The sequence below is a fragment of the Brachyhypopomus gauderio genome, chromosome 14 (genome assembly GCF_052324685.1).
Source record: "Brachyhypopomus gauderio isolate BG-103 chromosome 14, BGAUD_0.2, whole genome shotgun sequence".
Taxonomy (NCBI): Eukaryota; Metazoa; Chordata; class Actinopteri; order Gymnotiformes; family Hypopomidae; genus Brachyhypopomus; species Brachyhypopomus gauderio.
This window is the reverse complement of record NC_135224.1, coordinates 1,402,501-1,420,000: the sequence shown is the minus strand read 5'-3', so window position 1 is coordinate 1,420,000 and position 17,500 is coordinate 1,402,501. Positions and strand designations below refer to the sequence as shown.

The 17,500-nt window shown below is 45.5% G+C and overlaps 1 protein-coding gene across 2 annotated transcripts in view; it reads right to left on the bottom strand.

The window, feature by feature from the left end:
• The window catches only part of ptprn2 (protein tyrosine phosphatase receptor type N2), a 205,656-nt gene that overhangs the window by 172,582 nt on the left and 15,574 nt on the right, over window positions 1–17,500 (bottom strand). For both annotated transcript variants that reach the window (XM_076972719.1, XM_076972720.1), the window contains exon 2: window positions 6,826–6,876. In XM_076972719.1, the coding sequence (XP_076828834.1) occupies window positions 6,826–6,876 (51 nt within the window). The remainder of the gene's footprint in view (window positions 1–6,825; window positions 6,877–17,500) is intronic.

Genomic DNA, 17,500 nt, shown 5'->3' with positions numbered 1-17,500 from the left:
ACATCAGACTGGACACACACACACCACCACATCAGACTGGACACACACCTCACCACATCAGACTGGACACACACGCCACCACATCAGACTGGACACACATGCCACCACATCAGACTGGACACACACATACCACCACATCAGACTGGACACACACGTCACCACATCAGACTGGACACACACACCACCACATCAGACTGGACACACACACCACCACATCAGACTGGACACACACGTCACCACATCAGACTGGACACACACGTCACCACATCAGACTGGACACACACGCCACCACATCAGACTGGACACACACGTCACCACATCAGACTGGACACACACGTCACCACATCAGACTGGACACACACACCACCACATCAGACTGGACACACACACACCACCACATCAGACTGGACACACACGTCACCACATCAGACTGGACACACACACCACCACATCAGACTGGACACACACACGCCACCACATCAGACTGGACACATACGTCACCACATCAGACTGGACACACACAACACCACATCAGACTGGACACACACGTCACCACATCAGACTGGACACACACACGTCACCACATCAGACTGGACACACACGTCACAACATCACTCACATTCCCCCACCTTCCCACGCCAGGTTTGGATTGAGAGCACCGTATATTTAAAATGGAGACTTTTAAAGATTTAATAGGAAGTGCAATAAATATATAATATGGAGAATATGTAGACCATTAATTATCTGATATGGAGAGGACCGTCAGCTTCTGCAGATAGTAAATACGTTTTCAGTAGAAAAAACTTCCTGTAGGCTACTGAAAATATGAGATGTGTAATTACAGAGTTGAATTAATAAAGACACTATATGGTAATCAAAGGCTAACAGAGGGCTGGACTGGGACACAAGAAAAAGAAAAAAGAGAAACAGAAATAGAGTTACAGTGAGAGAGAGAGAAACAGAGACAGACAGCGAGACAGAGAGACAGACAGAGAGAAAGAGAGACTGATACAAACACAGAGAGAGATGGGGAGACAGATATAGACAGAGAGACAGAGAAACAGACAGACAGAGAGAGACAGAGAGACAGACAGAGAGAAAGAGAGACAAACACAAACAGAGAGAGAGATGGGGAGACAGATATAAACAAAGAGAGAGAGAGAGAGAGAAACAGATAGAAAGAGAGAATTCAAAACAGATGAAGTAAGATGAAGGCTGGTGAAAGGTAATGACATACATCTGAGGACCCTGTTGCCGTGGCGTTGCCTGGCGGTCCTTCCTCACTAACATAACTACAGGCAAACCCGCCGCAGGGTTGGGGGTCTTTTTTAAATCTCCACGTCGGTTTCCATAGCAACCTGCCTTCCATTGACTGTCATTTTTTTCCTCTTTCTTAACCGTCTGCAGGAATAATCACAGTAATTACCGCCGTCGCATTCAAATATAGAAACGACTGTGTGACAGAAACGCTGTGCAAGCTAGTGAGTGTTCCTGTCACACGATCACACAACAGAGACACACACAACACCCCAGCAGAGACACACACAATACCCCAGCAGAGACACACACACAACACCCCAGCAGAGACACACACAACACCCCAGCAGAGACACACACAACACCCCAGCAGAGACACACACACAACACCCCAGCAGAGAAACACACACAACACCCCAGCAGAGACACACTCAACACCCCAGCAGAGACACACACAACACCCCAGCAGAGACACACACAACACCCCAGCAGAGAAACACACACAACACCCCAGAAGAGAGACACACACAACACCCCAGCAGAGACACACACACAACACCCCAGCAGAGAAACACACACAACACCCCAGCAGAGACACACACAACACCCCAGCAGAGACGCACACACAACACCCCAGCAGAGAAACACACAACACGCCAGCAGAGAAACACACAACACCCCAACAGAGAAACACACAACGACCCAACAGGGAAATACACAACACCCCAACAGGGAAACACACAACACCCCAGCAGAGAGAGACACAACACCACAACAGAGACAAACACACAACACCCCAACAGAGAAACACACAAGACCCCAACAGAGAAACACACAACACGCCAGCAGAGAAACACACAACACCCCAACAGAGACAAACACACAAAACCCCAGCAGGGAAACACACAACACACCAGCAGAGAAACACACAACACCCCAACAGAGAAACACACAACGACCCAACAGGGAAACACACAACGCCCCAACAGGGAAATACACAACACCCCAAAAGAGAAACACACAACATCCCAACAGATAAACACACAACACCCCAACAGAGACAAACACACAACACCCCAACAGAGACACACACAACATCCCAACAGAGAAACACACAACACCCCAGAAGAGACACACAATGGGGGGAGGCAGTCACAAGATCTTTGCCCCTCCGACCCCTAAATGAGGTGTGAGACGCATCGTTTTGTGAAAGACGGTATAGCAGTAGCAGTATTGGCAACGTAGCAATTTTGACGATATTTTAGCGAATTAGGCTAACGTTTTCGGATCGGATCAGAACCCCCCCCCCCCAAGACCCTGTCACAGACATACTGGTCCCGGTCTGGCCCTCCCAGTCCAGATGGTATAGAATCAATACTGTAGGGAAAGTAAAGTTTGCTATACAATTTCATGAGATGCCCTGAAAATATAGAGTAATAGTTCTGGATATGGTTCTGAATCATATACATCAGGCGTGTTTAAGCAGGGTGGACACGGCCTTTCAAGATGACACATCACTGAAGTCACTATAACTGTGGTTATTGTACGGTCATATTGACATTATGAATATTGAACCTACTGTATTTCTCATATTTTGCCACAAGGGGGAGATGAGTAATATGAGCAGGTCCCACTCCTGCCTCATGTGTTGGTGATATTGCTCTGACCATAACGCTGCTCTCACAGTTTAGTATCTTCACAGTGAGCAAAAGAGCCTTTGAAGAAATTAACATTTATAAATGTAAAAAATGTACAAATACAGACAAGCATGTTGATTCTATTTTTAAAAATCACATTATATGATTAATTCATTTATAAATATATCTGAAATATCTGATAATCTGTTATTCTGACAGACATGAAGGAGCAAGAAGAAACATTTTGCTGAAATAATTAATCTGAACTGAATTAATTCAGTCACTAAGAGAAATCTGATTATAGTGATGGTTCTACATGTGTTACAGCCACAGTGCCACTGAAACACTGCAAAACAGTAGAACAGCAACTGAGAACAGTCCAATCTGCCCGTCAGACTTCCTGTCTGCCTCCCAAGCTAATCACGTAGCGCTAGAACAGGGGTCACAACGTTCCTGTAGGGGGCAGTCCTGCTCAGAGCCCTGGACACGCATGCTCTTTATCCTGTCCCTGCGTCCACACTCATCTCACTCAGAGGAAGATCCCCCCAAAATACTACATAGAGTGTGCTCCAGGGGACATGTACAGTCTGAGAGAGTGCTCTGACGGACATGTCCCATCTCAGAGAGCGCTCCAGGGGACATGTCCCGTCTGAGAGAGTGCTCTGGGGGGCATGTCCCATCTGAGAATGCTCCGGGGGACATGTCCAGTCTGAGAGAGTGCTCCGGGGGACATGTCCAGTCTGAGAGAGTGCTCTGACGGACATGTCCCATCTCAGAGAGCACTCCAGGGGACATGTCCCGTCTGAGAGAGTGCTCTGGGGGGCATGTCCCATCTGAGAATGCTCCGGGGGACATGTCCAGTCTGAGAGTGCTCCGGGGGACATGTCCAGTCTGAGAGAGTGCTCCGGGGGACATGTCCCGTCTGAGAGAGTGCTCCGGGGGACATGTCCCATCTGAGAGAGTGCTCTGGGGGACATGTCCCGTCTGAAAGAGTGCTCCGGGGGACATGTCCAGTCTGAGTGTTCCACGGGGCTGCAGCAGGACATCACGAAATGCCCAACAGTTACTGACGTGGTTCAACAAACATTCTTTGCAAAACTTTTTAATGAATTTCATATGTGCATGACTAGCTCAATAAGATGAGGATGTGAGGGCAGTCTAACTGGTAGTCTAGGGTTGAGGGTTACACAGTAGAGGCTGGTCTAGTGTGAGCGGTGGGGGAGCACATGGAGGGAGGAGTCAACAACTAGCAGGCGCACAGTGCTAGCCTATTAGCACAGTACTAGCCCATCAGCACAGTGCTAGTCTATCAGCACAGTGCTAGTCTATCAGCACAGTGCTAGCCCATCAGCACAGTGCTAGTCAATCAGCACAGTGCTAGTCTATCAGCACAGTGCTAGCCCATCAGCACAGTGCTAGTCTATCAGCACAGTGCTAGTCTATCAGCACAGTACTAGCCCATCAGCACAGTGCTAGTCTATCAGCACAGTGCTAGTCTATCAGCACAGTGCTAGCCCATCAGCACAGTGCTAGCCCATCAGCACAGTGCTAGTCTATCAGCACAGTGCTAGTCTATCAGCACAGTGCTAGCCCATCAGCACAGTGCTAGCCCATCAGCACAGTGCTAGTCTATCAGCACAGTGCTAGTCTATCAGGTCCTGACTGATGTTCACTAGGTGGTGATAGAGAGCACAGCAGTCTGTGTGAAGCTCTCAGGGTGGGGGCTGAAAGTGCTTCTGTAATTATCATTCCCAGAGGGACTCAGCGACAGAGAGAATTAAACAGTCAGCAAGTGAACCAGACCAAATAAATCCAATGTGAAAGGCAGAAGAAGAGCTCATGACTAGACTTCCTGCCAGTCCACTTCCTGTGATCAGGACTGACATCTTGAGTACTGGGAAACTGATAGTCACACAACGCCAAATCCTCTAACGATGTCTGGATATCCGATTCCTGCGTTATAATTAAAAGAAGATTTGGACTGACTGAGGGTTTGGTGCTGGATCCCACCAGAACATGAGGAGGCGTGAGTCACGCATGCTTAGATACACATTCCTACCAGAACATGCGTGATGACGAAACAAGGATTGTGTTTGATTCTCATTTATGAAATGATGGTATGTCGAAACAATGCCTGATGATAGTTTGGAACAAGCACTCATCTAATAACATTTGCTCAGAATCCATACTTTCCAAACTTATGGCATAACAATCTCATCTCCTAGATTACATGGATATGGTGATCAGAAGAGATCTGCGGGTGCAGATCTGTGAATCAGTGAAATTCAAGATAGTCCCAGGCAGTGACATCACCAGCAAACACAACCAAACTAGGGGCCTTGGAATACACAAAGTTCAGGAGGAAAACAGGCAGTGTGGTGTGGCTTTGAATCCGTCCCTGATGGCACCGATGTGAAATGTGTTTCTGTCCCAAACTTATAACTTACTAAATCAGAACAATTTATATTGACAGATACACACACATCACCCACTGGCTCTGATGGAGTACCACAGGGATCTGTCCTTGGGCCACTTCTTTTTATTGTACGGTTTTTATGGCAGACCTATTCAATCATTCATAATCATTCATAATCATGGCCTTGAATTCCATTGCTATGCTGATGATATCAGATTTATATCAGTATTGCTTCCACACCGCCTCTTTCCAGAGTTCATGTGTCACAGATCTACAACTCTGACTACGTAACAATTACTTGAACTATTTGTTTTGGGTAAACTAGTTGTTGTGTTATTTTAAAAATACATGAAAACATAAAAACAGTTTGTCATATCTGTGCACAGATCTAGACGGACAAACACTGGCTTGTTCCTGTAAGTGTGGTGCAAACACATCTGCTCTGTGCTGATTGTGTCTGCCACCACTCAAATAAACATGTTGCTATGTTTGTTACATTTGTGCAAAACAACAAGCCCTGCCCTGTCGACCAGAGCTTTAAACCTTAACCCTAACCCTAACCCTAAAACTAACCCTAATCTAACACTAGCCCTAAACCCTAACCTAACCCTAACCTAACACTAACCCTAACACTAAATTCAGGATTTGCTCTGTGAGAAGACTGAGAAGAGGACGCTCTGGTAAATATTAGTCTGAACAAGGAAATGTGGAATAGGTTTTATTGAATCTGGCTCCACACAACATTTACTAAATAAATAAACAATAAAGTAGATAAACTAATACATAATGGATGTATTACCAACTAATCTATCATTGTCCCTGTCAGAGCTTCTTAATTCATTACCTACTCAGGAGAAAAGCTTGTTGCTGGAAGCAGGCCTAACTGTAGCAGTAGAAAGGAGAGGAGAGGATGAGAGAGGGAGGAGAGGAAAGGATGAGAGAGGGAGGAGAGGAGAGGAGAGGAGAGGAAAGGATGAGAGAGGGAGGAGAGGAGAGGAGGGGTCAGAGAGGGGGAGGGGAGAGCAGAGAAGGAGAGCCCAGGGGGAGTGGAGGAAAGTCTCGGGTGGAGGAAGACACAGAAAGGAGAAGAGGAGGAGTCCAAAAGGGGAGGAGAAAGGGGAGGAGTCAGAGAGGGCAGGAGAAAGGCAAACTCGGAGAATGTCTGTAGTCCTGACTGTAGTCCTGCTGTCTGTAATCCTGACTATAGTCCTGCTGCCTGTAGTCCTGACTGTAGTCCTGATGACTATAGTCCTGGTGCCTGAAGTCCTGACTATAGTCCTGCTGTCTGTAGTCCTGACTGTAGTCCTGCTGACTATAGTCCTGCTGCCTGTAGTCCTGACTATAGTCCTGCTGTCTGAAGTCCTGACTGTAGTCCTGCTGTCTGGAGTCCTGACTATTGTTCAACTCTCTATAGTCCTGCTGGGTCCTGGGGGTGGGGAGATAGGACCAGGGGGTGGAGTTAGATGACTTCCTGAGTAATGAGCATGTAAGCACTGCAAGACATCAAATACTCACCACTGACACAAACTTCACGGGGCTCACACAGCTCGTCCTCATATAGACAACCTGAAAACACACACACACACACACACACACACACACACACACACACACACACACACACACACACACACACACACAGTCATCATAGCATCGATGAAACTATGACCAAAACAAAACAGCACATTAACGTAACCACGGCAGCACTGGGACTGCTCTCCTGCTTCAGTGTGTCACCATCACAACAGGCTTGTTCGAGGACGGAGACGGAGACAGGGACGGGGACGGAGACAGGGATGTGGACGGAGACTACACAACACCAATGAGAATAATCGCTACAACACAGCCTTCCAGTCTACAATGAAATCAAAAAGCCGAAGTGTCATTTTGTAATAAGCCCACAGTCTTTCATTAAAACATGGTACACAGTGTAGAGAAGACTGGTAGAAACACAGAATGGACGAGACTCTGGATGTGCAACTACAAACTCACTATACCTCAAACCAGCCATATACCTCACTATACCTCACACCAGCCCTATACCTCAAACTATACCTCACACCAGATCTATACCTCACTATACCTCACACCAGATCTATACCTCACTTTACCTCACACCAGCCATTTACCTCACTATACCTCACACCAGATCTATACCTCACTATACCTCACATAGGGATATTTTACTCCATCACAGCAAGGGGGCGCTGTCCGTACTGAGGAAGCTATGCTGCTATTATGACAAAGCAGAGAACTAACTGTAGGAGTATGTAATGTAAAAGAACATGTGTGTTTTTTTAATGGTAGCACCATATTTTTTTGTTTAGAGTTAGGGTTAGTGTAGGGTGAATGGAGTGTGTGTGTCCAAAACACCTTTAGGAACACTTCTATGATAAACACACACAAGGGTGTGTAAAATGACAGAGCACCCCTGAGAAGATTAGAAAGGACAAAAGCAGCATCTCTCCTTCTCTCCCTCCCTCTCTATCTCCCTCACTCCTTGTCTCCTTCCCTCCCTCTCTCCATCTCCCTGACCTCTTCTCTCCCTCTCTCTCTCTCCCTCACTCCTTCTCTCCCTCCCTCTTCATCTTCCTCTTCCTGTGATTGTCCAGGCATCACTGGTCCTGCTCTGCTTTTCTGTTGCACTGTTCTCTCCTATTCTTTCCATTCTCTTCTTTGTTCTCTTCCATTTTACTCTGTGTTCTGTTGTTCTCTCTGTTCTGTTATTCTCTCTGTTCTCCGTTATTCTCTGTGTTTTCTGTTATTCTCTGTTATTCTGTGTTCATGTCATTCTCTGTGTTCCTGTCATTTTTCTTTGTTCTGTTATTCTCTGTAATTCTGTTATTCTCTGTGTTCTGTTATTCTGTTTTTCTCTATGTTCTCTGTTTTTCTCTGTGTTCCTATCATTCTGAGTTCTGTTATTCTCTGTGTTCCTGTCATTCTGTGTTCTGTTATTATCTGTAATTCTCTGTGTTCTGTTATTCTCTGTGTTCTGTTATTCTCTGTGTTCCTGTCATTCTGTGTTGTTATTCTGTTTTTCTCTGTGTTCTCTGTTATTCTCTGTGCTCCTGTCATTCTGTGTTCTGTTATTATCTGTTATTCTCTGTCTTCTTCTTCTTTCAGCAATTCCCGTTTAACTCCTCCATCTGGCCCTGTCCTGAGTGTCCTCCACTGACACACCAGCCACTCTCATATCCTCTACCACTGCATCCATAAACCTCCTCATAGGTCTACCTCTCCTCCTCTTGCCTGGAAGTTCCATCCTCAAGACCCTCCTACCAATATACCTCTCCTCCCTCCTCTGTACATGTCCAAACCATCTCAATCTCACTTCTCTAACTTTATCTCCAATACATGCTACATGTGCTGATCCTCTAATAAACTCATTTCTGATCCTATCCTTCCTCGTCACTCCAAATGAGAATCTCAACATCTTCATCTCAGACACCTCCATCTCCCTCACCTGTCTCTTTGTCAGTGCCACTGTCTCCAGTCCATACAACATAGCAGGTCTCACTAATGTCCTATAGATCTTTCCTTTCATTCTAGCCGACACCCTTCTATCACAGATCACCCCAGACACTTTATGCCATCCACACCACCCTGCCTGCACTCTCTTCTTTACCTCTCTTTCACTTCCTCTATTACTCTGTACCCTCGATCCTAAGTAGGTAAACTCGTCAACCTTCACCAAATCAACTCCTTGTAACTGGACCTGTCCACCGTCTGCCCTCTCATTCACACACATGTACTCTGTTTTACTCCTGCTCACTTTCATTCCCCTGCTCTCCAAAGCATATCTCCATCTTTCCAAGCTCACCTCCACCTGCTCCCTACTCTCACTACAGATCACAATGTCATCAGCAAACATCATAGTCCAAGGGGACTCCTGCCTAACCTCGTCCGTCAGTCTGTCCATGACAATTGTGAACATGAAGGGACTCAGGGCTGATCCCTGATGTAGACCTACCCCAACTTTAAACCCATCTGTCATTCCTACCGCACATCTCACTGCTGTCACACTGTTCTCATACATATCCTGCACCACCCTCCCATACTTTTCTGCTACTCCTGACTTCCTCATACAATACCACAGCTCCTGTCTCGGTACTCTATCATCAAGCTTTCTCTAAGTCAACAAACACACAATGTAACTCCTTCTGTCCTTCCCTATACTTCTCCATTAACACTCTCAAAGCAAACATAGCATCTGTGGTGCACTTAGCTGGCATGAAACCATACTGCTGCTCACAGATCTCTACCTCTCCTCTAAGCCTAGCTTCCACTACTCTTTCCCAGATTTTCAGGCTGTGACTGATCAACTTTATTGCCCTGTAATTACTACAGCTCTGAACGTCGCCCTTATTCTTGAAAATTGGCACCATTATGCTTCGTCTCCACTCCTCAGGCATCTTCTGACCTTCCAAGATTCTGTTAAATAACCCAGTCAAAAACTCCACTGCTGTCTCTCCCAAACATTTCCATGCCTCCACTGAAATATCATCCGGTCCAACTGCCTTACCACACTTCATTCTCTGAATTGCAGCCCTTACTTCCTCCTTGCTCACCTGAGGCACTTCCTGATTCATCCTTTATCCTTTTAGCAAAATCTACCACCATTTGTCCTTCCATATTCCTTTCTTTAACACCATATCTACCCAACACTCCTCATCACCACTGTTCCCTCCACCAACATGTCCATTTAAATCTGCTCCAATAACCACTCTCTCTTCTGTAGGAACCTGCAAAACAACTTCATCTAACTCTCCCCAGAATTCTTCTTTCTCCTCCACATCACAACCTACCTGAGGAGCATAAGCACTGATGACATTCATCATCACCCCATCAATCTCTAACTTTACACAGATCACCCTGTCACTTACTCTCTCTACCTCCACTACACTCTTACTAAACTCATCCTTCAGGATTACCCCTACTCCATTTCTCTTCCTGTCTACACCATGATAGAAGAGTTTGAAGCCTCCACCAATGCTCCTGGCCTTGCTCCCCTTCCACTTGGTCTCCTGTACACACAGTATATCTATCTTCCTCCTCTCCATCACATCAGCTAGCTCTCTCCCTTTACCTGTCATAGAGCCCACATTCAACGTACCAACTCTAACCTCCACCTTCCTGCTCTGCCTCCTCTCCTTCATCTTCAGAACCCTCTTCCCCCTCTCTCCTCCTCCTCCTTGTCCCAACAGTAGTCCAATTTCCACTAGTGCCCTGTTGGACAACAGCACCAGTGGTGGTCGTTGTTAACCCGGGCCTCGACCGATCCGGTATGGAATTTCTGATTTTGATCCGCATCATTTGATTTGGCGCAGTTTTTACACCGGATGCCCTTCCTGACGAAACCCTCCCTATTTATCCAGGCTTGGGACCGGCACTAAAATACACTGGTGTGTGCACCCTAGTGTCTAGGTTCTCTTGTCATTCTCTGTGTTTTCTGTTATTCTGTTCTCTGTTATTCTCTGTGTTCCTGTCATTTTCTGTGTTCTGTTATTCTCTGGTATTCTCTGTGTTCTGTTATTTTGTGTTTTGTTATTCTATTCACTTTCTCTCTCTCCCCCCCCCACACACACACACCATCTATGAGATAGCTTCTTAATTAATGAAGCACAGATCATTGAATGTGAATTTCCAGGGCAAGAATGGAACAAACAGCTGCAGGAAGTCAGATAGAAGAGAAGAAAAATGAGATAGAGAGAGAGAGAGAGAAACACACATGTACACGTGCACAAGCTTATGTGCATGTACTCACACATATATAGACACCTGCATATGTATGCATGCACACACACACACACACACACACACTACTGTTGCCCTGAATAACTCATTTGAGAACTTAATCTGATATTTCTTAAATTAGAGACATCATCATAGAGATGATGGCTGTTTAATTACTGTAGAGCTGTAGAGCATTCATGAGGGAAGCTGTTGAGGAGAGAAGCGTTCTGGTGTTCAGGAGGAGAGGCAATAACGGGGCAATAATGGGGTAGTGATAGGGTAATGATGGGGTAGTGATGGGGTAATGATGGGGTAATGATGGGGTAGTGATGGGGTAGTGATGGGGTAGTGATGGGGTAATGATGGGGTAATGATGGGGTAATGATGGGGTAGTGATGGGGTAGTGATGGGGTAATGATGGGGTAGTGATGGGGTAGTGATGGGGTAATGATGGGGCAATGATGGGGCAATGATGGGGTAGTGATGGGGTAGTGATGGGGTAGTGATGGGGTAATGATGGGGTAGTGATGGGGTAGTGATGGGGCAGTGATGGGGCAGTGATGGGGCAGTGATGGGGTAGTGATGGGGTAGTGATGGGGTAGTGATGGGGTAATGATGGGGTAGTGATGGGGTAATAATGGGGTAGTGATCGGGTAATGATGGGGTAGTGATGGGGTAGTGATGGGGTAGTGATGGCGTAGTGATGGGGTAATGATGGGGTATTGATGGGGTAATGATGGGGTAGTGATGGGGTAATGATGGGGTAATGATGGGGTAGTGATGGGGTAGTGATGGGGTAATGATGGGGTAGTGATGGGGTACTGATGGGGTAATGATGGGGTAGTGATGGGGTAATGATGGGGTAATGATGGGGTAGTGATGGGGTAGTGATGGGGTAATGATGGGGTAGTGATGGGGTACTGATGGGGTAATGATGGGGTAGTGATGGGGTAATAATGGGGTAGTGATGGGGTAGTGATGGGGTAGTGATGGGGTAATGGTGGGGTAATGATGGGGTAATGATGGGGTAGTGATGGGGTAGTGATGGGGTAATGATGGGGCAATGATGGGGCAATGATGGGGCAATGATGGGGTAGTGATGGGGTAGTGATGGGGTAATGATGGGGTAGTGATGGGGTAGTGATGGGGCAGTGATGGGGCAGTGATGGGGCAGTGATGGGGTAGTGATGGGGTAGTGATGGGGTAATGATGGGGTAATGATGGGGTAGTGATGGGGTAATAATGGGGTAGTGATCGGGTAATGATGGGGTAGTGATGGGGTAGTGATGGGGTAATGATGGGGTAATAATGGGGTAGTGATGGGGTAATGATGGGGTAATGATGGGGTAGTGATGGGGTAATAATGGGGTAGTGATCGGGTAATGATGGGGTAGTGATGGGGTAGTGATGGGGTAATGATGGGGTAGTGATGGGGTAGTGATGGGGTAATGATGGGGTAGTGATCGGGTAGTGATGGGGTAGTGATGGGGTAATGATGGGGTAGTGATGGGGTAGTGATGGGGTAATGATGGGGTGATGATGGGGTAATGATGGGGTAGTGATGGGGTAGTGATGGGGTAATGATGGGGTAGTGATGGGGTAGTGGTGGGGTAATGATGGGGTAATGATGGGGTAATGATGGGGTAGTGATGGGGTAGTGATGGGGTAATGATGGGGTAATGATGGGGTAGTGATCAGGTAGTGATGGGGTAGTGATGGGGTAATGATGGGGTAATGATGGGGTAGTGATGGGGTAATGATGGGGTAATGATGGGGTAGTGATCAGGTAGTGATGGGGTAGTGATGGGGTAATGATGGGGTAATGATGGGGTAGTGATGGGGTAGTGATGGGGTAATGATGGGGTAGTGATGGGGTAGTGATGGGGTAATGATGGGGTAATGATGGGGTAATGATGGGGTAGTGATCAGGTAGTGATGGGGTAGTGATGGGGTAATGATGGGGTAATGATGGGGTAGTGATGGGGTAGTGATGGGGTAATGATGGGGTACTGATGGGGTAATGATGGGGTAGTGATGCGCCTCTCCCGTGTCAATGGTAAATACTCTGTGACTGGACTGTGGTCAGACAGGAGCATCAGTCGCTCAGAGGAAATATGTTACAGCATAATCTACTGTGCCCTGTACTGTGCAATCTACTGTGCAATCTACTGTGCCCTGTACTGTGCAACAGTACTGTAGCAGTACTATAGGTGTACTGTAGCAGTACCGTAGGTGTACTGTAGGTGAACTGTAGCAGTACTGTAGGTGTACTGTAGGTGAACTGTAGCAGTACTGTAGGTGTACTGTAGCAGTACTGTAGGTGTACTGTAGGTGTACAAACACTTAGTCACACCACACTCTTAAATTAACAAAAACACTCTTACAGTCACACCACACTCTTAAACTAACCAAAACACTCTTACAGTCACACCACATTCTTACACTAACAAAAACACTCCTAGTCACACCACACTCTTACACTAACAAAAACACTCTTACAGTCACACCACACTCTTACACTGACAAACTCAATGTTCAAAACAAATCAATTATAATGACAGTCTCAGTGTTCAAATTCAGGTCATATTTGTGCAGGTGTAGGTGTACTGCAGCAGTACTGTAGGTGTACCAGTCAAAGCAGTAAAGAGTCTCTCTCTCTCTCTCCCTCATTCTCTCTCTCTCTCATTCTCTCTCTCTCTCTGATGTCTTTCAGTAGTGTTTTTTTCACCTGCTGTGTTTTAAGGTTTAGTGAGAAGACAATATTTAATGGGAGTTTGTACAGGCAGGCCTACACAGGCCAGAGCAATTCCCATGCTGTGAAAGACTCTCTCTCCCCAGCCTGGTTTAACCACACATACACACACACACACACACACACACACACACACACACACACACACACACACACACACACACACACACACGGCCCAGGTAAAAATAAATATGCCAAGTGACCTGAATTCACAGACACACAGAGCACAGCACGATGGCAGACTGGAGACACGCACGCACGCGCACACACACACACACACACACACACACACACACACACACACACACACACTTATTCAAGTACACATAATCTACCTAGTAAATCATCATGTTAATTTAACAGTATCAAACAAACTGTGACATTATTTATACTGAAATACTACATATGTAATACAACACATACATCCACACACAATCACACACAATAACACACAAAACACACACACAATCACACACAAATACACACATACACAAACACACACACACACACACACAATAACATGCAATTACACACACAATCACACACAATAACACACACAATCAGTAACTAACACACCCCCAGGACAAATAATGATGAACCAACAATACACATCACACAACAACCAACACACAATAAGTAACAATAATGCATATTGTTACATATGCTGTTATTCCCAAACAAATTCCCAATACAGTCACACCACACTCTTACACTAACAAAAACACTCTTACTGTCACACCACACTCTTACACTAACAAAAACACTCTTACAGTCACACCACATTCTTACACTAACAAAAACACTTAGTCACACCACACTCTTACACTAACAAAAACACTTAGTCACACCACACTCTTACACTGACAAAAACACTCTTACAGTCACACCACACTCTTACACTGACAAAAACACTCTTAGTCACACCACACTCTTACACTAACAAAAACACTCTTACAGTCACACCACACTCGTACTCTGAAAAAACCACTTAGTCACACCACACTCTTACACTGACAAAAACACTCTTACAGTCACCCCACACTCTTACACTAACAAAAACACTCTTACAGTCACACCACACTCGTACTCTGAAAAAACCACTTAGTCACACCACACTCTTACACTAACAAAAACAATCTTACAGTCACACCACACTCTTACACTAACAAAAACAATCTTACAGTCACACCACACTCTTACACTAACAAAAACACTCTTACAGTCACACCACACTCTTACACTGACAAAATCAATGTTCAAAACAAATCAATTATAATGACAGTCTCAGTGTTCAAACTCAGGTCATATTTGTGCAGGTTCTGTTGCTGAAGTATTAGGGTGGGTTTGGCTGAGATATTTGCATTTACATTCACTTTTACACATTTACATTTACAGTGATTTGCATCTGTAGAATTCAAGATCCCCTTGAACCAGACAACTAAACTACAGGAGTCAGAGCCACTGCCAGTATTGCAAATAAACATTGTGGAGGGACCCTTGCTGCACAGGTCTGTATGTAATCTGTATGTAATCTGTAGGTAATCTGTATGTAATCTGTATGTAATCTGTATGTAATCTGCAGCACATCAGTTTTGTTTAGTGCAGTACCAGCATAGCATCATGAATAACTGAGAAAGGAAGAAAGGAGTGAACAGTGAGACAGGAAGAGAGAGGAGTGAACAGTGAGACAGGAAGAGAGAGGAGTGAACAGTGAGACAGGAAGAGAGAGGAGTGAACAGGTTTGGTGATTGGCCTTTACTCCTCTACCCTACACCTTATACACACACTCACAGTACTTCCTCTCATTAGGAAACATAGAAATGTAAAAAATTTAAATATAAATACACCATTAAAATACACTCACTGGCAACTCAATACATTTAGGCATGTAGACACGGCCAAGACGATCTGCTGCAGTTCAAACCGAGTATCAGAATGGAGAAGAAAGGTGATTTAAATGACTTTGAACGTGACATGGTTGTTGGTGCCAGATGGGCTGGTCTGAGTATTTCAGAAAATGTTGATGCACTGGGATTTTCACGCACAACCATCTCTAGTGTTTACAGAGAATGGTTAGAAAAAGATAAAATATCCAGTGAGTTTCTGTGGGTGCAAATGCCTTGTTGATGCCAGAGGTCAGAGGAGAATGGCCAGACTTGTTCGAGCTGATATAACGGCAACAGTAATTCCAATAACCAGACGTTACAACCGAGGCATGCAGAAGAGCATCTCTGAACACACAACACGTTGAACCTTGAGGTGGATGGGCTACAGCAGCAGAAGACCACACCGGGTGTCACTACTGTCAGCTAAGAACAGGAAACTGAGGCTACAATTCACACAGGCTCACCAAAATTGGACAATAGAAGATTGGCAAAACGTTGCCTGGTCTGATGATTCTCGATTTCTGCTGCGACATTCGGATGGTGGGGTCAGAATTTGGCATCAACAACATGAAAGCATGGATCCATCCTGCCTTGTATCAGGCTGGTAGTGTTGGTGCAGTGGATATTTTCGTGGCACACATTGGGCCCATTAGTACCAACTGAGCATCGTGTCAACGCCACAGCCTACCTGAGTATTGTTGCTGACCATGTCCATCCCTTTATGACCACAGTGTACCCATCTTCTGATGGTTAATTCCAGCAGGATAACGTGTCATATAGCACAAATCATCTCAGATTGGTTTATTGAACAAGACTTCACTGTAATCCAATGGCCTCCACAGTCACCAGATCTCAGTCCAATAGAGCACCTTTGGGATGTGGTGGAACGGGAGATTCACATCATGGATGTGCAGCCGACAAATCTGCAGCAACTGTGTGATGCTATCATGTCAATATGGACAGGTTTCAAACCTGTGTGTGTGTGTGTGTGTGTGTGTGTGTGTGTGTGTGTGTGTGTGTGTGTGTGTAATTCTTTGGGTTAAGACAGGAGGACAATCATGTGCTCTGAAACACTGAAGACAGGAAGGAGAGAGAGATAGAGAGAGAGATAGAGAGAGAGAGAGAGCGAGAGAGAGAGCTGCATTGTTTTCCTTGCATGCACACACAAACTAACACACACACACACACACACACACAAACTAACACACACACATCAAATCAAATCAAATCAAAGTTTATTTGTATAGCGCTTTTCACAACACATGTTGTCACAAAGCGCTTTACAGGATTTAAAAGGTTAACAATACTATGGGTCCAGAACCCTAATGAGCAAGCCAAAGGCGACAGTGGCGAGGAAAAACTCCCTATGATGGTGGGGATTAGGAAGAAACCTCGGGAGAACCAAGACTCAAAAGGGAACCCATCCTCCATTGGGCGGCCCATTAACACACAAATTACACAAAATACAGACAAATACACAATTCACACACAAATCACACAATCAGACTAAGTAAAGGTAAAAATGAAAGTTCTGATCTGGTTTTGATATTGTCACTGTAAATGTCTGTTGAAGAACGCCAGGCTTTCATTCCATGTCGGAGCAGCGATGCTGGTATTGTAGGCTCCGACTGCAATGACAGGTGAACCTCGGAGAAAAGATACGAGATGTAGTAACTATGTAACAGATTAATCAAAGGCCAAACTAAACAGATGAGTCTTTAATCGAGTTTTAAACATTGAGACTGTGTCTGAGTCCCGAATAGAGGCAGGAAGATTATTCCACAATTGTGGAGCTTTAAAAGAAAAGGCTCTTCCACCT